Consider the following 25,276-nt stretch of genomic DNA (forward strand, 5'->3'; position numbering starts at 1 on the left):
AGTGGTAAACATTAACCAAACCTCTTCCCCCTACCCATAGCCCCAGCCTTTACCACCATCCAGCCACCCCCCGGCTTCCGCTTCCACTCTTCTGCCCTATAATAAAGCAGACGCCTTAGAATCTCCTGTGCAAGTTCAAGTAAACACATACAACCCGCATAATCCAGAGGAAAATTGCAACTCATCCGTGTATTCGATTTTTTTGGCGTCTCTTGCAAAAGATTTCTGGTCCGTGTTTGCTACCACGCCCCCAGAGCTTCCTCTCTCACGCTGCTTGGGCCCGTGCGAGTCCGTCAGCTGTTGTACTGACAGGCGTTTAGACCCGAGCCCGGGCTTTGCAAGCTGCTGTACCCGAAAGTGGAGTGCTGCTTGGATTTCAGTCTGAGGCTGGCCAAACTGGAGTTGCAAGTGTCTCTGTACACGCTGTAGGGCGAGCCGGGCGGCCCGTAGGGGCAGGCGGGGGAGGACATGGCGGAGTTGAGGGAGGAGCCGCTGATGTTGCTGAGGTTGTTGAGGTTGGCGTTGGCCATGCCGGGCACGGCCGAGGCCCCCATGCTGGCGGGCATGCTCATGGAGGAGATGGTGCTGGGGGCGGAGAACATGGACTGCGAGGACAGGGGGCTCATGGAGTTGAAGAAGGTGAAGCTCTTGGTGGAGAGCGGCGCCGGGGTCAGGCTCTTGGTGGCCCAGTTGTTGTAGGGGTAGCCGGGGTACATGTCCTCGTAGGGCTGCATGAGGCCGCTGAACTGGGGCACGTAGCCGTTCTTGCACAGGTCCATCTGCTGGTTGCGCTCCCGCTTCCTCCACTTGGCTCGGCGGTTTTTGAACCAGACCTAGGGGGGGAAGGTCAGAGTAAAGGGTAAGTGCGGGAGGCTCCGGCAGGGACCCGGTCGGGATGCGCGCAGGGGGCTAGCTCCGGTTTGGCTTCTCAGAGCCTCTGCCAGGAGCGGCTTCAGCTCCCCGCACCAGGGAGGATTTGCGGAGGAAAAGCCAAGCGTTGCCGTGGACAGTCCCCCGCCCTGCCCTGGGTGTTGCCTCTCCTGCGCGCTGCGCACCAGAAACGCTGCCCCAGCCTGCCCTGCTGCGCTCTCCCTAAATCCCACGGCGTGTCCCCCCCGGCCCAGAGGGATGAGTCACCTCCCCGGCCCAGCTCCAGGCCGCGGCTCTGGATGTGTGCGGCAGCGCCGCTCTCTGCTTTTCATTCACCGAGAGGATTAATTGGCCACGCTGCAGCGCCTCGCCCGGGCCCCGGTCTGATGAGTGCCGGCTAGCCCGGCTCGGCGCTGTTTCCGAATGCTAACGCTGGACAATAAAACTCCTCCGTTACAGATCATAAACTGGGGATTGGATTAGCGTGTTTAAAAAAGCCTCCCCCTTTGGGTGGATGCAGCCCGGGTCTTTATGTCTAATGAGAATTTACAGCCCTGAGTCGGGAACGGAGGAGCGAGGGGCGCTCGCGGGGGTTTGATGCCCAAATCTCATCCAGGCTTTATCCCCAGGGCGGGGCTGGAGACCCCTGGCACCCAACCCAATGCATTGCCCAGCGAGCAGGAAAAGCCGGAGCTAACTCAGACCAAAGCAGCGCTCCAGCATTGCGTGGCAAACTTTACTGCAGGGTCCTGTTGGGTGTGTGTGCGTGCAGATTTGATGGGATAATGCCCTCCAAAGATCGGGCTGGCCAGGTTGGGGGGGGGGGGAAAAGCCTCTTCCTGCCTTGCTGGGTGAGATCAGCCTGTGAACCGTCCTCACCTTACCCCTTTGGTAAAGGTTTGGGCCGTTAGAGCCACTGAGGTTTGGATCAGGCCCCTAAGGAGACATGCCACACGGCAGCCCCTGCAAAAGGCTGGCAGACAGCGGCTTTGTGTCGTGCATTGAAATCCTCGCTAACCTCAACGCCGCGGATATTAAATCCCCCTCTAAACTAGGTGACTCTTGTGGCTGCGAGGCTCTGCTCTTTGAGCCTGTCCTCCTAGCGTTTTTAATGGCAGGGCTTTATTTTTAAATAGCGATAACAAGGATCGCGGGGTCTATTTGGAAAAAAAAATCCCGTATAAATATGAAGAGGAAACGAAAGCCGGAACGTTCAAACCCTGTAATTCACTCCTCAGAAGGTGCTTCCAGACAGGAATTTCCTGAAAACGAGGGGTAATCGTTTTAATTATGGCTTCTAGACATTTTAAAAGAAGGCCCTCGTAGCAAATGAAAGTTGGATTTGCAAAACTGCAATCTCAGAGCATCAAACCAAAACATCTCCATACAGAGGGGAGAGAGAAATTCAGTTAATGGAAACTCATATTAGTTTTATTTGCTTCCTGAAATATTCCAGCAACATAAATGCCCATTTTAGTCCTTGAGTTGTGGTGGAGGTTTTTTTTTTTTAACGAAAGCTGCAATTAATACAATGCTTTCAAATACAGCGAGTGTTTAGCCCTGAAAAGCCTGAAGAGCTAACCTTACAGATAGTCTCATTGGTCAGCTAGCCGGTTACCCATCTAAACAAAAGCGGCTTTTCTGAACTGTAGGGGTTTGATTTGTTACCAGTCACTGAGACCCAGGTTAAATCTACCTCCATTTTCTCCTTTATTTATTATTCGCTGTGCTGGTGAATTTCCAGAGAACGGTTTAATTCCCCGGTCCCAGCCTACTAGTCGCTTTCTTACTAAGGTCTCAGTTCAACCCCCGCTCTCCCCTTGGGGCCCTATCGTGTAAAGCGTATTTCAGTGCTGGAAAATCCAGACGCCCTTTAAGGACTTTGCAAGATGCAGGGTTGTGTGTATGCCTTTCATTTGACGGTGTCTTGTGTCACACTGTGGGTCTGCAGCTGGTGAGGGACTGTGTAGACACGACACCGCGAGTAAACAATACACAGCAGAGACTAATACCCCTGCACAGAGCGGAGTATACCCCGGTCAGCAAATCCGCTCTCGAAACAAACCAGGGTAATATCCCGGGATGAAAAACAAATTGGAGGTGGGAGGAAAAATACCCCCCAAAACAAAAAGAGCAACACACAGACCCACCCAGCACAAACAAACCATCAGAATCAATACAATCCGAATGCCAGGAGGAGCCGTTCTGATTTGACACTCGATTGCAACAAGTTAATATGTTAAAAATAAATAAATAAATGGCCTAACTAGATAGTCTGAGGTCGGATTGGCTAGAGACCTATAAAGCAGCGACAGCTCAGTCCTACAAGTATGTGTGTCTACAATGGTTATTGACTTTGGCGTCTAATCTAGCCCAGACCCTTGTCCTTTCGTTTGTCTATTGACAGTTTGTGCAGTTTACTAGTATGCATAACTTATCTGCCTCATCATAGAAGTTTAATTGTGTAGAGGAACATTTGCTATATGCCTGGGTGTGTACATTGCACCGAACGGGGCCGTTACACACTCCATGGTGATATACGGTAGTCTCTCTTTTCATCAGAGACATGTTCTATACACTATACAGACATCTGCTCCGCGGTGCGAAGCGGATTCTTTTAACCGCTTTCCCGTCACTCTGTAAGATAGCATCATGTTTGAATCGCATCACTTATTGTGTATATTTTAGCAGCAGACGCCGTATGTTTCCTTGTCACTTTACTAACTGGGTCCAGGAGAGTATAAACTTGCCTGTATTTCTATGCTGGTCTATTCCTTCTTTTAAATGAAATTTATCCATTCGAAACCCTGTCTAATCTAGCCCCCAGTGAGACTTGTAGGGACTGGAATCCCCCCAGTTAAACCCTGTACCTGGGCACCTATGTGAGTCTCTTTTACATGGGGGGGGGGGGGAACAGACATGCCTTGGGGTTGAGCCATTGGCCTCTGCAGCTGCTGCTCTCCGGGTCTGTGCTGGCAATTCTAACCATTGATTGTTTACATTAAAAATACCGACCCCCTGAAAAGATCCGACTTCATAACGTGTGTTAGGAGGATGCCTCTGTCCCTCACTCTCCCAGTCAGGGGAAGAGAATTGCACATATATTTCCTGTTTAGAGTTAAATTACTGTCTTGAATTAATCCAGGGGAGAACAGAACATCCAGCAAGATGGCTTTTATGGGCTAGATTCTGCCCTTTCCAGACACAGGGGGGGATTTAAAAATGGGCTTCTCTGAAATGGTGGCGGAGCCGTCTCTCTGGCTCTCCGTATTACTGTGCTGTATATTATGTGTGCTCCTTAAAACGGGGTTAATTTAAAAAAAAAACCACTTGCCCGAGGATCCTAGAGCCTTTTCCTGGTCAGTTACACTAGCGGAGATTCCTGCATTCAGCTGTTGATTCCTGGTGGCATCCTTTACCTTCTAATTCCTTCTCCCTGCCTCAGCCTAGCTGGCTTCTTTCACGGCACACTTTCCCAGCCGGGCTTTAGATGAAGTCCCTCTGGGACCAGCTGTTGCCTTTGATTTCTCTATGCGCTCCCCAGAGATCCCGAATCTTAAGAATGGGGGAAATCTTGGAAAGGAAAGATGGGGCTTAAAGGAGACAGCACCTTTCCCGAGCTTCTGACAACTGCTCGCCTGGTGTTGCTGCCTGTAAGACATCAGGTCCTCTCAGCTAAAGGTTTCCTCCTCTCCCATACTCCAGTGAAAGTTGACCAAACGAAATGAAGGCCTGGGTGTTAATATACTAGGGATTCTCTATGTATGGCGCCTCCCATATGTATGGGGTATGTTCAGTATTACAATTATACCCGGGTATTATCTAAGGAGCACAGTAGGTCCTGGGTAAGTCTTGGCAATGAAAAGGAAATTGACAGATGATGTGTTATGCTACAATCGGTTTTAAAAAGCCAACCACCTCGCAGCTGTTAAAGTCATTTTCCCCTTTCGCTCCTCACCGCCAGGCGCCTGTTCACCTTGATAAGTTTGTATTTTCGCTTGCGATGCATCCTACCAAATAACTGGAAGTTTTTCAACTTCAGAAAAGACTGCGGGCCGGGGCCACTGGGAGTCCCAGCCAGTGGGCGCTGGATCAGGCCCTACCAGGACAAGCCGGCTGCTGTCTCTGGGCTGCTGAGAAGTGAATCGCCGGTTGCCCCTAGGGTGGCTAGATCCCCACTTACCCTGACTCTGGGCTCGGTGAGATTGGTCCACACAGCAATCTCCTCTCGCATGCTCATGTCCGGGTAGCGGTTCCTCTGGAAAGTGGCCTCCAGCTCCTGCAGCTGCTGGCTGGTGAAATGAGTTCTTTGCCGCCTCTGTTTCTTCTTCTTCGCCGGATCGTCAGGGTTTCCATCTTCGCTCTTCTGCTCGCCGCTCCGGTCTTTTTCTGTTTAAAAACAACAAGGCACCGAGACCCGAGCGGTGACACACACGGACTTGGCCTCCTGGCCCCTAGATCCCCCTCAGCCATTTGGAGAAGGTACAAAACAAAATCCTCTTTTTAAAAATCTCCTACATACGTGCCTCTGCCGTACAAGGCTAGAGCGCCTGTTTCCTACCACAGGCCCGGCGCGTTTTCTGTTTCAACCAGCCCCGCGCGATTCAGAAAGGTTTCCTGAAAAATGTTCCCCTGAAATGTATTTCCCAAACAACAGAGTTTTCAGTTATCCTCTCCTCTAGGCCTGTCCTTTTACCCAGGGGGCTCCGAAACTCACAGAGGGGAAGAAACGTATGTCTAATTGGCTCGGCTTTTAGATTGGAAGCTTCTTGGCAAAATAATAATTAGTAATAAACAAATCTATTTAAATTTGTTTCTCTGTGTTCTCCCCCCCCCTCAGTCTAAAGAGAAACTTCTGCTCGAGTGCATTATTGTTGTACATGGTCATTTCCCCACCGTATTAATCTCAGAAAACGTCAGGGAGTGTAAAATAAAACATGAATAAATTGAAAAGGTGAACTCCCCTTCCCCTCGGGAATATTAGAATTTATTTAAGCAGAGAACGATCCACTAAAGGCTTTATCCAAAAATCGAATGAAAGGTAAGAAACGCTGGTAGCTGCCTGTCTGCAACATCCCCCTTTTGTGAATTGTGTTTATCTAAATCTGTAGAAGGAATTCAACACAATCGCTGGATATAATTAGGGAAAAATAGAAAATCTACCTAAAATCAAGGGGAAAACCCACTGATATTTTTATATTTTTGAATACATTTTTGGATTTACACATATGGAATGAGGCATTCGATACATTATTTAAACGGATTTAAATTATAAATGTGTAGAGATAAAATCTCCCTCCACACACACATCTATAAAACACTTCTGTAGCTGTATATACATAGATATATCATATGTATAATACATATGTATGTCAATGTACAATTTTGATCTATTTATTTTCACAATAGCCACACATTAAATAACTGCGTGCATATATGCCACACGTGTATGTTTCTCTCTCTCTCGCTCTCTCATTTTGATGTATTTATTTTAATATATATGCACATATTAGTGTGTATAATATACATATCTATACAAATGTAATACTAATCTATATTACACACAATAACTAAATCAAAATGAGAGAGAGAGAAATACACACACGTGTTGTATATTCAAACCCATCCCTTTGTACTCATACAAATGAGTTTGACTTGATGTTGGAGGGTCTTTTTGAGAGGAATTCACATGGCTAGCTAAGTAATGAGACTATTCTGCAGTGCTGTACATCATGAAGGTAGGAGGAATGGAAAGATCATGCTAACCTATTGAAATAGAGACTTCCTTTCAGAGCCTGCTAATAATAATATTTTTAAATGAATTAACAATAATCCTTGCAAAACAATTGATTCCTCAGACTTGAAAAGACTCTGTACCTAGGTTTCCCTGGGACCTCTTGGAGTAAAAATGCGGGACCTCAAACGGTTAAATGGAAACCAAAGGCTGGTGAATGGGCTTATTGCAGCGCGGATGGCCACTATTTCCAGTAAATAGTTTGCAGAGCAAACAAGGCCTCGAACCCTATTTAAATATCCTTGGTGGCCAAACAATTTTTTCCCCTCCCTCGCTGCCTTTGCAACTAATTGTGTTCCCAAAGATTCGCCGCTGGTGTAAAATGGGTGTCTCTGCGAACCGAGTCTACATGACCTAACTGTAAAGGCTGCATGTGAAAATGATTTCATTTTTCAACACACAAATCTTTCTGGCAGACAGATTTTTTCCACCCCTCGGTGTCTGGGGCCGCTTCTCGTGCAGGCAGGAGAGCAAACAAGTAAGGAAAAATCAGTGTCCTCAAAGAAACCATCCATCAAAGTGATTGCAATCTTTGCATTTGATTTATCTCCCTCTATGATTTCCATGAAAAATACCGTCTGGTCATAAGGCTGTGATACGATTTCAAATCATAATAACACACATTAGTCTTAATTGGCATTAGCACACTTTTCCATTCGAAAGTGAAAGGTATTTTGTGAATTCTCTTAAGAGTAAATGGACCCTGCTATTTATTTCCCTAGAATGTATGGGTCAGATTTTAGGGGTAGCGCAAAATGGAGCAAATATCCCCTACAGTATTTCAAGGGGGGGGACCCACACACCTCTAAGCATACCACCCTCCAGTCTACGCTCAAGCCTTGGTTTCAAATCAGATTTGGAGGCAGAAACTAACATGTTTGCTGCCATGTCAGCATTCGGATTTGTTTTGGTTGCAGGCACAAGACCGGTTTAAATCTAAAAAAACCCATCATTTAAAAAAAACAAAAACCAACTACCCTCTATGCAGGGAAATTTTGAAGAAGGAACCACGCGCTGCTTTGCGTAGTCCATATTTTCCAGGGCTTTTTGCTTCCTTTATATGGTGTTTCTTGTCATTAGAGGGACGACTACTGTTTTAATTAAATACAAACTAGGAAACCACAGCTTTCCCTACAAGAATTGCACATGTTCAACAGGCGGATATAAAAGCGGAGACCAAACGACTCCTGTTTAGATCCAACTCAGTTCTTGTAAAACGCTATGGTTTATTCCCCGTCTATACATAAAATTAAAAATTAAGCTTTGTAACGCTCACCCCATATAATAATAAATCTGAGCTGCCTGGTCTCTCTCCAGTCCCCTCCTCATTCCCCCTCCTAATGCTTCGCAGTTCCCCTCCTCCTCTGACGGAGAGATCCGTTTACACGTCTCTACAGCCAGAGCTGGAAAATAAACCCCGGCAGAGCTGACATTATTTCAGAAATATTCTGCAAAACCGCACTCCCCGTGGTAACCCCCCCTGATAAATTAATATTTGTAAAAAAAACCCAAACCCTGCATCTCAGCTTGAAGTTGGTAGCAACGTTCTTCTGTCAGAGTCGGGGCATGGAAGAGGGTCGGTTCGGTATCTGTGGTCTCCCCCATCCACCTTCCCAGTTTGGCTCTAATTAATTCTAGTGATTACACCCACCACCACCACCACCTGGCATTTCAATCTCTCTGGTGCATCCTGCCTGTGCAGAACTGTCTCGTGTGCAGCGTGCATTAGAATTAATCAAGCAGGGAAAGGAAGAAGAGGAAGTGAAAGGGTTTTACCTGGGACTTCTGTATCTGACGATTCACTGGCTGAATTCTCAATCGGATCTCTGGATTCAGAAGATCTTTGCAAATGGAAGCTGGAAGCCATGTCATGGGAAGGCTGGGGTCTTAAACTCTCTGGCAGTCTTTCCAAATTCATCCCACCTTTAAAGGAATCCATGGCAAGGAGGCTGGGTTGATTTGGGTTTATGCAGGTGTTTATTCCACAATAGTATATATATCAAGGTCTGAAAATCCACTTAGTACTAGTTATGGGTTGCTTTACTTTATTGTTATTTTCAAAGAGGCAGAAGAAGAGCTCCGAGAAATGCCTAGAAGCCCGATTGTCTTTGCTTTGCAATAGCTGCACCGGTCCAACCGCGTATGCATGAAAGTGGTAAAAGATCCCTGGTAGAAAAATGCGGGTTGCGAGTTGGATAGTTTCAAGCTAAAGAGATTAAAGCGACCTGCCCTAGAACAAATGCCTGTAGTTAAACCGAGCTCCTCCCACTTAAGGTTAAAACCTCCCAGTCTCGCTAATATATCACCCCGTCTAGCGCTCACTCAGCCTAATCTAGTTGGAAGAACCTCCTGCAAACTATAGATGTGAGCTGTCGCTAAGGCGCCCTGGAATACAGGCTGCACGTTTCTTAAAGCCACAGCGCTCTCCTCCTGCCCCGGGATCCCGGCGGAGTGTCTCCCCACGGTTAGGATCCTCCTTGGTCTCTTGCCCTCTCTGCTCCTCTCGCCGGAGGAAGAAACGTCTTTTTGTCCCAGCGCTGGCTCTTACCATCGCAAGCCCTAAACCAATCAGCGCCCCCCGCTTCCCTCCCCAAACTTTCCCCCAAACCCAGTGATTTATTCCGCGCGCAGTATTAGCTCTTCGACCATCTACGCGATCTAAGCCCCAAATATTTAAAAAAACATATTTCAGAGACTAATCTAAATAGATCAAATTCTTTCCAGTCTTCTGCAAAGCAGATCTAGGCATCTATCCCCCCCCCGTCCCCCCCCAGCAGGGCAGGCGCAGCATTGCATTTTGCACGGGAATGGTTACTCCCGCCGGGTCCACTCGCTCTGCAATAAGCACAAGGAGGAAGCTGCGCCTTTCAACTTGCTTATCTATTGGGAGAAACAAACGCGCGTTCCCACTTCGCGGCGATACTACACTAAACTGCGGACAAGCAGTTTTATTGTGGACGTTTCTGAGGCACGTTTTAAGGTGGGGGGGAATCTGCTTCGGGCGGGGGGTATTTCCTAGGACATCAAAGAATGTCTGGTAACAAAAATGAAACCTTCCTGGTCTGCTCCTTCCCTGTCATGCTGCAAGAGGCAGCCCACCTCCCTGGCTCGCCGCGGCCTGGGTTATCACATTCCCAAGGGGTTGTGCGGAGACTGAGAGATGTGGCCTTGATTTGAGTTCATCAGGCAGCAGAGCTCGGGAACAGCAGATACATATGGGGCGCGCGCTGGCTTTTTTGTTGTTGTTGTTTTTTTTTACCTCCGCACTTGTAAGCGGAAATAATCAAGGGCCGACGTCTCCTGTGATTTACACGCCTGGACTTGGGGCTGGTTAGGTAGAGCAGCCTGCGGCCCAAGCGTGTTCCCTACTTGTTGGCGTGCAAGGAACGCAGCACGAGCGCCTGCGGTTTCCACGCAAAGGTCACCCCTCGCCTCCCGGGTCGGGCTGGCGTGCTGGGAAAGGAGGCGAGGAGCGGAATCCGGGGTGGTGGGGAATTTCCTTCGGCCCTGTGGTTTGAAAGCTACAAATAGGAAGCGAGTCCCTTTGCTTCGGGGCTTATAACACGGATTCGTAGCAGCCTGGCACCCATTTTCCAGCAGCCCTCATTAAAGCGCTGCACGGTTGCGTTTGGCTGGCTCCTGCCCCGCAAAGGTTCTCTGGCTCTGCCTGCGGGTCCTAACATCTCTGGCAGGAGGGTGTGGTGTCACTTTAGTGACTAACTAATGAGTTGTTTACAGATCTAGTAAACAATCCGACCCCCCTGAACTCCCCCTCACAGAGGCCTTTTTGTTAGGAGCCCCCTGCTAGAGCTAGTAAAACAGCCCCACTCTCTCTGGGTTGGCACAAACCAGTGCCATTGGGGTCTCTCTGTGTCCTTTTCTTGCTGTTTCTTATAAGGGGAACAACTGCCTCCCCCCCCCGCCCAGCTCGGTGTATGAGCCTTCGATCTAAGGCATCTAGAGGGAGAATTTAAATCCCTAACCTAGCGATGGAAAACCAAGTCTGCACACACAATCCTAAACTATTTTCCCACCGAAGTTTTTATTTCCAGTGAACGTTTAATAGTTTCGTTGTGGTTTGATCGCTCACTAACTATAATCTAATAAATATAACATTGCTTCGTGTTGCAATAAAACGGCCTGTTTTACTCTTCTGGAAAACCCTATTATTGCAGCGTATTTACAATCCCTTCATGTGGCTATAATAACTCCTTCAACTTTATAAATTCCACACTCATCTTTTCTTCCTTTGGAAAGAGCATTTCACCTCCCCGTTTTTGGGGACAAACCTTCCTTTAAGAAAGAACAGCATAAAGTACTCTTGAAAAACACTTCCAGTCCCTTTCCAAAGCCCAGGGGCTGGCCACCCTCTCCAAAGCCCAGGGTCTGGAAGTCAATGGGAGTTTTGCCTGAGTAAGGACTGCTGCAAAGTCCTTCCTCCAGGCAAGACTGATTTCCCCATCTTTCAGCTCTTTATCCTTGGCAGTGAACTCTCTGTGACCCATAGAAAGTGGCTGGTTGTTCTAGGGATGGATTTCAGGCTGGGAGAGCTGGGCAATTTTTAAAGGGAGAAAACAGTGCCCAAAACTGTATCCAGAAAAGGATCCTCTTCAGCAAGTGTCAATGTCAGTTTTGGAAGTGCCATCCCCCCCGCAGGGCCGCTTTGGCATTGTCCTGTGCGCCTGTGCGGTTGTATCATGTCAGCATTTTAATGCCTCCCAAGGTCAATCGCCAGCCACCGGCCCTCCGAGGGTGTGGCCGCCACTTCTACACTAGTCTCATGTTGATCAGCACCGAGAGTTATTTTTCGTATTACTAGGGACCCGGGCTTCACATGACTGCTACCAGGCTAGGTGAATCACCTGGTTACAAGCCACGGTATCTGCGTAAACAATGTGGGTTTTTTCCCCTCTCTCTTTTTTAAAACCCCTTTGATTCAAAATATCAGTTTCACTGTAACTTTAAAAAAATGTTTAAAATCTCCAAGAGATCTTCAGCATCCTTGTTAAATGTGTTCGGCGCATGATCAGAATTGCCCGCCCTATTGACCAAGCACATTTCATTATCTAGGTCGCAGCAGGCACCATTTTTTTTGTGTGCATCAGTTTGCTCGCTCCGTCCACGCCCCGGTCTGTGACCTTTGCGCTGTGTTTTACAGCAAAGGGGAGGGGGATGTTTATGGTGATTTCAAACACTAAAGAAACCCTGCGTTGCCGTGGGGGCAATCAGTCCCTTGCTTTGGAACCTCCCAATGAACCCAACAGGCCAGTGACAAATACCCGGCCAGGCCACTTTTCCTGAAGGACATCTCGAAAGCACAGGGAAGAGCCTGGACTTGGGCCCGATCCTGCGTTACTGCTCCCCCACGGGGGAGTTTTGGGTGTCCCCGTAATGCAGGATGGGGCCCAGTCCCCGGGCCCGCACCTGTTAGCAGCGCAGTGACCCGGTCTATTAGCACTCGGCAGGCCTGTTATCTTCCTCAGCCCACACGTGGGGCAGAGGCATCTGCTCTGCGGGACGTCCTGCCCCGCAGAGCTGCGGGGCTCCTCCGGAATTGTAATGCAAAGGTCCCATTCCCTTTTCCTTTAAAGCTGACAGCGCCGGACACACCCTGGACCTGTGGGTGCACATGCTTGACACGCTCGGAGAAGTGCAGGTCTAGTCATAGGCAGGGGAGGGATTTTGGCCGCAAAGTGGCAGCTGACAGCCATCCAGTGCTCCTGCTTTGCCAACCCGTGAATCACTGGCAGGCAGGCAGTGGGGACGATTTCAAAAGCAAACTCATGGAAACGGGATCTTCACTTGGGAAGTGGGCAAGGGACCCAGGGCACAGATCTGGCTCTTTCTCTAGAAGAATAACCGTCTCCTCTTTATCTTCTCTGCTCAGTTTAACGGATCCACCCTGACACTCGATGTTGCTTTCAAACCAAGCAAAGATGTGGAAAGGAACTTTTGAACTGTTTCACGGGCAGGGGATGGAAGCATGTTCCCACTCTTTAGTTTTTCCTCCCTGGGATTTATTTTGGGCTTCCTCTGCCATTCTCTCTGTGCTTGCGCAGTGTATTGCTTTTTTAAAGCGATAGTAGGGATTTGGAGGAAGGGACTCAGGTCCCAGGGAGCCAGGTAGTGTCACTATGTAACATCAAAAAACGGGACGGGGAGCTGAATGAGGGGTACCCCAAACGCTTAGCTGGTAAAACTCCTCTAGCAACAGTTTTGATCCTGGAGGGTTTGTTTCTGCAGTTCAGCACAGCAACAGATAGCTTGAAAATGACACTGGATAACTTCTCTGAACTGCATATGAATTGTATCTATACGTACAGAGCTCTTAAACCGATTTCATACCAGAGTCTGTCAAGCTTGAATTAAAATACATTTAAGAATTAGGTGCAGACGGGGCTAATCGTGCAATTTTTAGGTTATTTAAACGGGACACGCTTTAAAAATGCATCTGGTATTTAATCAGATCCACTGATTTTATACACCTCCCTGACTTGAAATGAATGGAGTCCTTCTGAAAAGAATAATAGAAATGGGAAATAATGATTCATCTATTTTCTCTTTCTAGCTCAAAAATTTGATCTGATCTGGAGCATGTTTTTTTTTAAATTTCTTTATAGTTTCCCTTCTTTGCAGCCAAAACCAGGTTTGGCCAAATAGCGAACCGTGAGCACAGGATCTCGTGGCGCTTTTGCTGAGTTCTCTCACGGGTCTGAAACAGAAGCGTTTTGTATCTGTCCCAATCTGTAGCGATGCGAGGCTACACGGGGAATTCTGTAAGGAAAGTGTGAACAGCAGTGCTGGTATAATGGGACCCTTTTAAATGTGGTGCTTAAAGGGGTATGAAAATTAGACGCTTTTTAAATTTTTGTTGTTGTTAAGGGTGTTGTTTACATGCCCACCCTGCAGTTTCTTTTAAATTTTATAACAGAGTTTTAACAAGTTGTGCGTTAGATTCAAAACTTTCCCAAACTTTCTTCCGCTACCGCAAGGCCCCGAGTTGTCCTCAGCATGGGACATACCCCCTAGCCATGGGTGGGCGTTATGTCCAGGATAGCGCTCGAGCTCAGGGATGCTATGCTTTGGGCTTGAGAAAATGAGTTCTCTATGGCGAATGTTTCTCTAAATGGCTATTAGCGCTCCAGGGCTGGGCTCTGTATTCCTTAGCCAAGCAGGGCTCCCAGAGACGTTAATTGGGCCAGGGGGGCCCGCGCATGCCCCCCCTGCTCTCTCTCTCTCTCTCTAAAAAAAAACCTGAGTTTATTCCTTCTATAAGGGAGTCTTTGCACTAATTTCAAGCAGCTCTGGATCATGTCCTTGGTCCTTTTAATTGCCTTGTTCGGGTCTGATCACTTTGACCTCTCAGTATGGGTAGAATGGGCTGTATTGTCTATAGTGACTGGAACACAGACCCAGGAACTTGCGGAGGAGCAGATTTTAGCGGCATCCACTCTGGGTCTTCAGAAATACCTCTTCGCCTGGCGTTTGCCTGCTTTGAGCCAGCCACAGTTTATTTGCATTTGAGGCCAAAGGCAAACAGGGGCGCTCCTAGGTTTCCAACGCAAAGCAAAGCGCAAATGCAGAGCCAGCCGCGCGCCGCCCTGGGGGTAGAACAGGGCTTTATTTCGAATTGTAATTAACGCTGCCTGGGACGCAATGGAAACGAGGAGTGACCTGCAGTCCTCTCCTCGGTCCGTCAGGAAGTCACCCAGGAGCGGCACGTGCTGAAGTGCTTTGCCGGCGTTCAGCACCTTGCGGGATCGAGCCCCACAGCAAAGGCTCCTTGAGTGGCGACAGGGCCGCTGCTGGCCAAGCTCCCGTTGGTGCCAATGGGAGCTCCGCCTGCGGGACCAGATCCCCCAGTAAAAGTCTTGCTCCAATTTCTCTTGCCCAAGGCATCTGTTAATGTCGGAGTGAGACTGAGGGTCTGTTCCTGGAAGTCCTCCCTCAGGCAAAACTCCCCAGTGCCGCCTGGGGAAGGCTGGGGGGCTGCGTCCTCAGACTGCCTCAGTTTCCATCCTGTAGGAGAATATCCCTAACAAATGTAACTGAGCCACAAATGATCCCATTTACTGATTTATAAGCGACCTATTCATGACCGGAACGGTTGATTTATACATGGTTTATGGATCTATTGATTTATAAATTGCTTATTAATTAATGATAGAATCTATTGATTAATAAGTGGTTTATTGCTCTATTAATGAGTCGCTCTCTTGGTTTTCTAAATGGTCTATTAGTGATTGATACATTATTTACACGCATGGACAACTGAGCTACAGATTCCACCGATCTATACATACCAGTACATTTGCGAGTATATAATTCCCAGATCCAGTCTATTGGGCAAATAATCCCTATAGTATTTTAAAACAAAATGATGCAGATTTTCCATCTATCCATTAACTTGGGAAACTGAAAACAAAATTTGTAAGAAATTAAATGATAAAAACGCCAACCTTAAGCGACCCTGAGGCTGTGTCACAGGGCCCTGCTTTGAATTCCCTTGGGGCGGGGGACCCACGGTTAGATCTATAGCGGCAGGCATTTAATTCTGTTGTTTTGCCCAAATTGGGACAGTTTCTCTCCCACCCCTTTAACCACCTTTACATGAGATTTTATTGTGGCGGCACCTCTAAAGGAAATGCTACCGGGACCTGCCGAAGAGTGGCACAAAAAGATCGACTGTACCACGAGTCTATACAATACAGCCGAAGTGTCAGAAACCGGTGATCGTCTCCAGTTTTAACGCTGGCGCCTATAAAATTGATCGGTGTCAGCATGTCATATTTTCCATGCACAGGAGAGATGGTGCCAGGGCTCACTTTCCCTTCCATTATAGCTGTCAAAAGCTACACGTCCTTTTCCATTTTAGGGATGCCATGGCTTTAACTGATTATCTCAACAGATCGTTTCTCAGCTGATACTCCACGCTTGTGGCTTTGCGAGATTTTCCAAACTAAACAACACAAACAACTGTAGCTTGGTTAGCATCCCCCAACCTCAAAGTGTAAAACACACTGGCTGTTCAGCAGGCGACCATTATGTCAGCCTGGCAACACTCGCCCTCTGTTTTTATTTTATTTTATTTTTATTTTAGAAATGCAGCCGCCACGTCCCAGTGCCACTTTAATCGGAAGGGTGTAGATTAAGAAGTGGAGGGAGAGGAGGAATTTTTTGGGGGGGAGGGAAGGGCAATAGTTTGAACAATCTCTGGCCATTTAAAAACAATGTTGCTTCCAATTCGCCCTCCCCCATCCGTGAATATAGCCACCAATCTTTTGCCCCAGACGTCACTGCATTACAGTAGAAAGGTTGCCTGCTGCAGGGCCTGTGCACAGGACTGCTCTCAGCTGGTTCCTAAGGTGGAATGACTTCTCCCACCCAGGCATCCCACAGCCTCCGAATCGCGTGGGCCACGTTCGACCAGCCGAGGCATTTCGAACCCCCTGAATCTCTAGCGCACAGAGGCGGCTGCCAGGGAGCAGGCTGCGAAGGAAGCAGTCCCTGGGTGTGACGTCACTCGCGCCTGACACCGAGTGACTGTGACGTCACGCGCGCTTGTCCAGCGAGCCCCGCCCCCTGCTGGCCATGGCAGGCCGGTCAGAGGGCGTGGCTGGTGGCAGGTTGTATTTAAAAGAGCGGAGGGTGGTGAGCGCAGCTTTGTGGTTATTATTTGTTAAATGCCAAGTGAAAAGCTGCAGGCTCCCTACCAAGCGACAAGGAGCGAGGGGAGCCCCGAATAGGGTGCTCCCCACTCTGGTGGAAGCAGAGAAGGGGTGTTAGGAAGCTGGATGATGGAAGAAAAAGAAAGTCCCAAGACAGGGGGATGCTGGATGTGGAAAACCGGCTCTACATAGCTGAGCAGGACGAGAGGGGTAGACTGATGGAGAGAGAGGAAAGTGGGGCCAGGTGGCTTTCGGGGGCTGAGCCTGCAGGGAGGGACTCATGGGGGACTCACTGGCGAGCATTGCCTGAGTAAGGACTGCAGAATCGGGTCCTGTCGTCTAAGGGACTGATCCAGAGTCATGGGAATCTTTTTATTGACTTCGGTCCTGCAGGAACATTCCGCGCTTTCTGTCCCACTTACTGCAAGGGAGGAAAGTATTTGGTTCGGTCCATGAAGGAGAGAGAGGGAGAAATGGTTAAAAGGGAAGTGAATTAGCTCCAAACACTGGAGTTTCCCCACTCCGAGAGCCCATTATTTCCCGCAGACTAAGATTGCGAGTAGGGTCCTGATCTATTATTCTGTTATATTTTCCAGAGCCAGCTGTGTCAGACTTTTCATTAGAAACCACCGTTCCCAGAGCTATTCTGTCGGGAATAAACAAAACTCACCCTAGTTGGCCGGAATGTGGCATTTAAAAACAAAGAAACAAACTCCACCCGGTAGGGCTTTGAGGGTGTTAAAAATAAAACAACATCTAGTTTGGAGTTTTGCAGGTAATAGAGACACACCGAGAACAGTTAAAAATACTTTTATTCTACCCTTCTCTCAATGAGAGGGTTGGCTTTGATACATAAATCTGTGCTGGCCATTTTCAGTTCAAACACGCCAGGAAGAAAGACAGAGAGACAAGAAATGATAAAGGCTTCAAGTGTTTTAAAAAACAGTTGATTGTTCCCCGGCAATTCACAAATTGCCCAAATATTTGCTAACGCTCTAACGAGCAGCCAGCGGCCCTCACTCCTTGTTCAGACAAAACTCCGATTGACTCCCAGGGGGCTTTTTGCGGGGGAAAGCACGGCAGGATCGGGACTACGAGACAGAGAGCTAATTCGTGCCATCGGCTAGGGAGCAGAAAGTCTCCATTGATCCCAAGACGGATTTTCTACTCAAAACAAAACAAAAAGCCCCGAACATTTTAGTTCCATCCAGACACAAAAAAAGCTAAGCGGGCCGCATATCAGGCAGAAAAGTCAGTTTCTGCCAGATTTTCCTCTTCGGATTTATTAGCATGGTGTAGACTCCAATGTGTCTATAAATTATGAAGCACTGTTCCCAAAGAATCAGCATTCCCCAAATCCAAGGGCAAATACCGTTCCAACACATGTATGCAGTGTTTTTGTAGCTGCCTGGGTTCCAGGATATTTCAGAGATAAGGCGGGTGTAATTTCTTTTATTGGACCAACTTCTGCTGGTGAGAGAGTCACACTCTGGATCTTACACAGAGCTCTTCCTCAGGCCCAATACATGATTAAAAGTAAATGAAAACCAAAGGAAGGAGCCAAAAACCACAGCCTTCTCCAAACAAAGACCATCCGTGTACAGGCAGGACCCCTCAGTGATTTCAACTGAGACGTCTGTTTAGCAACTCATAATGTGATATGGCCCGGCGTGAACAAGGAGGAGGCCTGTACTGATTTTGTCTATGGGGTTTCTTTTGTGTAGAAGGTCGCTTCTGGTGATTTGGGGTTGAACATATAAACAATATGGGCCTTGATCAGGCGGTTTTTGTTCAAGCAAAACTCCCCACTGGCTTGATTGGGAGCTCAGTCCAGACTGCAGAGTCTGGTCCATAAAATGAAGAAGGAGGGAGAGAAAGCGCTTTTGATCCTTATCACAAAATAAGAGGTGCAATCAACAGGCCCCAGCCCTCTTGGCTCGGACTCATTGTGTCAAGCTAACTTAACAAGAAAGCTTTACATTTCCAAGTGAAATGCGTAACTGTTTTATCAGAGGACAATAAAACGTCGTGTGTTGCGCTGAGATGCAGGCAAGGATTCCTCCATTTACCTCCCCAGACAACAAAGCCAAGCCCCTGACCACTTCTCTCCAGTGTATAAAGATAACTTCTGGCTGATGTGTCACCAATATACTATCGCAGGGCATTGATTTCAATGGGGGGGAGGCGGGCTAAAACTGACGGCAAGATATGACTCCCTCAAGGGTACAGTTTATGTAGAAAAAAACTCACTCGCCAGGGTTTAAAAACCAGTCCAACTCCCTGAGCTCACCGATATGCGCCGCTCATCAGCTGTGAATCTGTATTTTAAACCCTATTTATTTCTCACCAGAAGGGCTGGAAAATATTAGTTTGGGTTTTAAATGAGGAGAAAGGCGATCGTAGCAGATCATTCTGTCTATTCCCCCACTGTCTATTCCCCCGATTGCTAAAATCCCAGAAAGTCGGTGGATAATATTTTACCGTTGTATATAAAAACAAATCCCTCGAATCTCTGAAAACCTCCCTCATTCATGTTTTGTCTCCAGCGTCTGTTTTCCTCGCCCTTGCTCGGTATTTAGACACTCTCTGTACTCCCCGTCACTCTGCGGGATTTCCACAGCGTTGTGTCTTTTTAAAACACAGGCACACAAAACACAAGCAAGACGCATACGCACCTACACAAACATAAATCAACCCCACATCCATATCCCTAAGCTCAGGGTATAGGGTGCGTTTGTATGTGTTTTCTGTTTGCGCACGTCGTTTTTGCGCGCATGAAAATGTGAAATACACACACACACACAGAAAACACACACAAAAATAAAATCCTACAGGCACGCAACACAAAACAAACGTACACACGTATATGATGCAAACACACACTACACACAACCCCCCCCAAGATCATACGTACGCGCTTAGATGCACAACACAACACAAACGCAGAAATACACACACATAATAGACACAACAAACAAAAAGCACACATTTATACCCGGGCAACCACACCGACATACAGCCCGCCACAAGAGACACATACAACCCCAAACCAAAGCCCCCGGACCCACGTGCACAAACAGACCCGGGAAACAAAGCGTCAGGTTTTTTTTGCAAGCCCGGTTGTTCTCTGCCCCGGGGCTCGCTGGAATCTCCCATCGGCTCCTCGCCCCAGTCTCAGACCTGACCCCCACACCTGGCAAACCCACCCGGGCGGACTTTCTCTCCGCGCCCGCTCTCAGCTGCCTGCACTGGTCCATAGAGGACAGGGGGATGCCAGGGCTGCACCGCCCTTGGAAGCGACTTCGTTCCCTTTGCACCTGCAGCCGGTTGCTTTCGGGGGAGGTTGGCGTGCCGGGGAGGCGAACGGCAGAGGTGCCCCCCCTGCTGCAGAGCCGGGAGCGGGCGCAGTACGGCCCGAGGCCGCCCGGAGAGGCCGGGGCTTGTAGAGCGTTTTAGACAACAAAAGCGCTCCCGCCCCGTTGGTGGAAAACCCGAGTGAAATGCAATTGCCACTGAAGCCGAAGGGCAGAGCCGGGGCTACGCTGCGTCCCCGGGGCTTGTGTCCGCGCCTGGAGCTGCTCACACGTGGATTAAGTGCCCGCATGGCATTACTGCTGCAGCAAAGATGCCAGTCCCCTGGCCTTAGACTCCCGGCCAGGGCCGCAGACCTCACTCCAAACTGCAGGCAGTGGCCGTTTAGCCTCGGGAAAGGCTGCCGGATCCCCTCCTGCAGGGAGGGGTTTGTTTGTACAAAAATAACCTGGTAAGATCCTAGATAAACAACTAATTACTCTGGTCAGTTTCCTTCACAGGCTGCAGGCTGGGGCCTGGCTTGAAGGCACTAAATGGTGGTTTCTTGTCCATTTAGTCCTCCCAGTGTAGCAGGCTGGGGGTGGGGGACAGATAAGCGGACCTGTGCAGTCACCTGAAGGCGGATAGGGGGCGATCTGGAGTGCAGAGAGGCAGAAAACTCACGTGCAATCGCGCAGAGGAGGATGGTGGAAAATTACACTGGCTCCTACCCACATGTCCCCTCTGTGCAACGGTGAAAGCCATTTCCCCAGGGGATGAGCGAAAAGAAATCAGCACGACAAGCAGCCATATAGCGGAGCCTCTCCCTGTACAAGGCGGTCCCGATGCGGCGGCTAGTTCTGTCTCAGAACCCACCCGGCCATTCGGCATCACACTCCTCCCAAGTCACTAGGCAGCACTGATGCGCCTTACACCTTGCTGGGGGGTGGGGGGTTCCCCTCCAGCGTTCCCCTCGGCATTTGCCGTGTGATCTTAGCACTCCTATCGAGGAGTCCCCATTAGATGAGAGCATCCTGTTACCGCTCCATGTAAAGTTCTTTAAATGAGACGACCCCAAATTCGGCCCTGGCTTCAGTGAATTTGTCCCACTGGCCTGTTCTGGCATTAGCCCATTTCCCCCAATTAAAACCCAAAGGGAAAAATTGGAATTTGCTTAGAGGGTTTTGTCTGTAAAACTGCCTCTGGGCAATCTATTTATTCAAGTGACATTCCAGCTCTAAGCCTCACAAGTGGATAAGTTCAAACTAGAAAACCCAGTTTAGTTAAATAAATGCGCAGGGACCACCTACCTTCTCTCAGCACCGTACTAAACAATCCCACTCAATATTAAAAGGTTAGGGGCATTCAGATATGGTAAACACACACCATCTCACTTTCAGCCATTTTACATATATATTATATCTATATAATGCTGGACTGTAATAGGAAAAGGTATAGAGCGCCTTGTGAATGCAAATTTATTAATATATACTGTCTAAACAGATGATGGGACTTTTATAGTAAAGCCACACACTGAATTCAATCTTGGGGGAGTTTACAAAAAACTTGGGATAAAAAGTTGATGGCTTAATTTTTCTGACCGATACAAATGATACCCAAGGCTTTCTTGAAACACAGCAACTGACTGCAGGAAAAGTGCTTTCTCTATCACTGCAGCTGGAAAGAGAGGGGTTCTCCTCCTTCTCCCCAAAAAAGTCTAGTTGTATGTCATCATCCCATGACAACTGTCTCACCAAAGTACATCTAGTTCATTGGAGACTGTACTTAATCGCAAGACCAAACCAGAAGGGCGAGCTGAAACGGATCGTCTATGTCCCTCTCAAGACCCTCCAGACCTGATTTGCTATTTGTAGTGTCTTGCCTTTTAGCCTTGTATTTAGCACTAGCAGTTCCCAATGTGACCTGGGAGAGAGACAGGTACAAAGATGTATAATTTAGAAGTAATTTTTAGGTGGGAAAAATATAATATAGCTCCATAGCCCTCTCCCCCCACAGAGTGAAAATGCTTTTCTGATTCATTGATTGAGGAAAGGGCGCAGGAATTTGTTAGCCAGCCGGCTCATGTTCCTCAGTGCAGCTTCAGATCTAAAATGTGTGTCTTTTTGTGGATTTAAAAAGATGTCTCTGATCCAGCATAATCAATGACCCAAGGTCTAAGTGTCTATCATTCGTTAGGAACCTTTTTAGTTTTTGAGGAACTAAAACCTGTAGTTTAAGCAGAAAAGAGGCTGCAATTGGAGCCACTCGATATTATGTTTCCTTTTATTTTTCCCCCCACCTTGTTTCATTCGAGCAGCCTTTTAATTGCTGGCAGTGTTTTGATGGGGGAAACACATTCCCCCTCTAAACAGGACATATCCTGAAAGGTTGAAATACTCCAATAATACACTGCGCTCTTTAATGTTCTCAGAACAACACTGACATTCTGGAGAGCCAGGATATTTCCTGTTTTAAAATACAAAATCGGAGAGACCATTAACTTTTGTGTGGATTCAACTCCTTAAAATCAGAAACAAAACCCCAAAATGTTGACTTTAAAGGTTAGAAACCAAGGAATATAGTGTCCAATTTTGCTCTTTTCTTCATCAATGTAAATCTGGATTTACCACACGGAAGTCATTGCAGTTACTCCACATTTACACCGACAGCAGAGTTTGGTCCATTGGGATTTATTTTACACCTCTCGCTGTCTCGTTTGTGTATTTTTCCTTTAGAAATTATGCACAGAACAAACACAGTAGAGAAATCTCAAAGATAAGAACTTGACATTTTCCTTCCAGTTTTATTGTAAGTACTGTACCTTAACTAACAACTTGGTAAGAGATAGGAAACTACTGCCTTCAAGAAAGCTGTGTTAATCAGCACATCGGGTTAGATGTAAAAATTCAGAGCAAACAAAACGAATTAGTCTCTATTAGCACGTTTAGGAGGCAGTCCAGCTAAAGAATTATGCTTTACTAGAGTGTGTTTTTTCTCCTTTGTTACTTAAAAGTAACACAAATCTGATATTTATCACCAAGAAAGAAAACAACAAACCTTTCAATCCATGTTCAATTTCTCTATTGTCTTACCTAAATCCACATAGGAAGGTATATTCTTGGAAAGACTCAATTCCATAATAAAATCTGTGTGAACAATAAAATAAACCGTAAACGAAGGTCTATGGGGTTCGCCAGATTATCTAACTTTTTGTTTAATTAGCTATACTACGGTTAAGGCAAATTTCTATTAAAAACAATTAACTCTTCACACTGGATTGTTTGAATAACTCGGCGGCACTTCTATAGGGATTTTGACAGTATTCCAAGCCAATTAGAAACTCTTAATGAATTATATTTGAGTTCGTTTTTTTAAAGCAAACAGCACTCCTCACAATATGGAAGGCAAATGTAAAATCATTAGGTAGAAACGGGGGCAATGAGCCACCACGAGAACATTTAAACTTGTGTGGTAAGTAGAAATATGATTTATTTTGTATAAATAAGCAGAAAACACCTTAAAAAGCCAATTCGTGTACCAAAAGACAGTTCACGATATGCTATTTTGATATGAATTTTGTGTTAACCATTTAAATATGCTTGTGTTGTTGGAAATATTCAAGAAGAAGACAATAATATCCTGGGGTTTTTTTTTGAAGTCAAGATTTAGAAAAACTTCCTAATCACATAATTCTGTATGAAACCAAAATATACATTTTAGCCTAGTTAAGAGACTACTTAACTACAGTGGTATGAGGATTTTATGCCTCATTTCTCCTTATCACTGTTTTGGTAACAGTTATTTCTTAAAGTTTCAGGAGTTTTAGGATATATACATGCCTTCTTCACCACTGACTGAGATGGTGTCTGTTTGACACCATGAGACAGGAACCCATTTAGGAGGGATCTAAGATATTATTTCTCTAAAAATGGAAATTAACATTGAACAGACTTTTTTCTTTCTATGCATAATGCTAATCAATATGTCGTCCCCTGTTATATATTTGCATAATTTTGATACTTTCCCCCCGACATTAATATGAATCCAACGCTCCTGTCCACCGCTGAGTAAGGGGAATTTAAATGAAGCATTTTTTTCAATGCCATTTTCTAACCTTTGCTACAATAAATTCTTACGGCTTAAAATCACACTGTTAAAACCAACTTGTTTGGGTCATAAATGATTGTCACATGAACTTTTACACCTGTGAAATATTATTATGGTCCTGTGAGCTGTAAGTAGTTACCCGCAATATTTTTTAATACCAAAGATCAAGCAGCTTCAGCCCGTAAAAAAGAAACCTCACGAACCCGCTCCATAACAGTGGAACAATTTATTAGCGATGTTAAAATTTGTTCCTTGTCACGTTTATCGAGGAGTTTCTCTTCCCCAGCCTTGAGACTGTACAGCCCTGGCCACGTACAAAAACACCCTTAGCTGAAACGGGTTTTGCTTAAATCTTCCCGTATGTAAAATGAGGTAACCCCCTTGGAATTATATTTTCGAACGTATTTGTCAGCTTTGACGAAGTGCAGAGACCCTGAAGAATTTATACAAGGTATAAAGATGTCAAGGGCTGCAACTTCAAGGCGAAGGCCAGCAGTCAGGAGACCAGCGGGAATGGGCGAGTTTGCCTGGGAGAAAGCAGCGCGGCTGGAATCGGCTTCCCCAGCCCGTCCCCTCTCGGCTCCCGGCTGCTTCGGGGCCGAGCAGAAGTGAACCCCCGTCGTGGAAGGGCTGTTTGGGCAGCGCTTTCCCCGGGGGCGAGCTGGCGCGCGGAGGGGGGAATCCCCTTCCTAGGGGCAGGCTGGCTGCTCCGTTCAATGGAAGGGCTGGCTCGCCTCCCTTTGAACCCCTCCGCTAAACACGGTCCTGAAACGGGGCAGGGGGCCGCCCGCCCAATGGCAGGAGCAGCTGTACCGGTCAAGCTCCCCCCGAGCAAACGCGGGGAGAGGCAGGGCCCTGCGCCAGGGGAGGAGGGATGCAGGGCTAGGATTTAGGGGGAGAGCTGGGGATCAGAATCTGGCGCTAGACTCTTGCAACCCAGGCACACGCCGCCCGGCTCCCCCGGGCCTGCAGGGCGGAAGGCGCCGGGATCCAGGCGCCCTGGCCCCAGCGGGGTGAGCGTTGCCACCTGCAAAGCTCCGAAGGCGAAGGAAGGAAGAGGGGCCCTTACCTGCGTGCTGCTCCCGGGCGACGCGTCTGGCGGGGCTGGGACCGCTCCTGAGGCACCCGGTACAATCCCAGGGAGAGGGGCGAGGGGCCGCCTCGGCTCGGGATCGGATATCCCGGGCTGCGCTTTGCTTCTGCTCCGGGGCAGCGTCAGCTCAGCGCGCTCTGGGGCGAGCGTCCATGCGCCCGGGCTCTGAGCGCTCCTGTCCTGCCCCCGGGGCGCGCCGGTGCCGGTGCCGGTGCCGGGGGAGCCTCTGGGAGGGGCTGCCGAGAGGCTCCGGCTCCGGGCCGGCGCCTCCTGCCCGGGGCTGCGGGGCAGAGCTGGCGCGCACCGAGCTGTGAGCTCCCCGGCCTGGGGCTTTGGGGTTTTCTCCAGGAGATTCCCCCGGCTCCTTCTGACGTCACCGGCGTCCCAGGGTGCCCCACACGCGGGAGAGGGGAGTGCGCCGCGGGGCTCCCCTGCCTCGGGCCCGCGGGGGAA

At 48.0% G+C, this 25,276-nt stretch overlaps 1 protein-coding gene across 1 annotated transcript; it reads right to left on the bottom strand.

Annotated features, from left to right (window-relative positions):
- Positions 1 to 24,820, bottom strand: PITX1 (paired like homeodomain 1). Its single transcript, XM_045028195.1, has 5 exons — positions 24,800 to 24,820; positions 22,716 to 22,769; positions 8,441 to 8,587; positions 5,054 to 5,259; positions 1 to 833 (listed from the first exon to the last, which is right to left on the bottom strand). The coding sequence occupies exons 2-5, from the start codon at positions 22,759 to 22,761 to the stop codon at positions 294 to 296; spliced, it is 939 nt and encodes a 312-aa protein (XP_044884130.1). The 5' UTR covers positions 22,762 to 22,769; positions 24,800 to 24,820; the 3' UTR covers positions 1 to 293.
- Between the last annotated feature and the right edge of the window lie 456 nt (positions 24,821 to 25,276).

The sequence above is a fragment of the Mauremys mutica genome, chromosome 8 (genome assembly GCF_020497125.1).
Source record: "Mauremys mutica isolate MM-2020 ecotype Southern chromosome 8, ASM2049712v1, whole genome shotgun sequence".
NCBI classification, from domain to species: domain Eukaryota; kingdom Metazoa; phylum Chordata; order Testudines; family Geoemydidae; genus Mauremys; species Mauremys mutica.

Excerpts from the sequence above, each read along its gene's own strand:
- PITX1 (XM_045028195.1), bottom strand. The coding sequence starts at position 22,761 with ATGGAATTGAGTCTTTCCAAGAATATACCTTCCTATGTGGATTTAG. Across the intron at positions 8,588-22,715 it reads ACCTTCCTATGTGGATTTAG|GTGGGATGAATTTGGAAAGA; the intron begins GTAAGACAATAG and ends ATTCCTTTAAAG. Across the intron at positions 5,260-8,440 it reads GTCAGATACAGAAGTCCCAG|AAAAAGACCGGAGCGGCGAG; the intron begins GTAAAACCCTTT and ends GTTTTTAAACAG.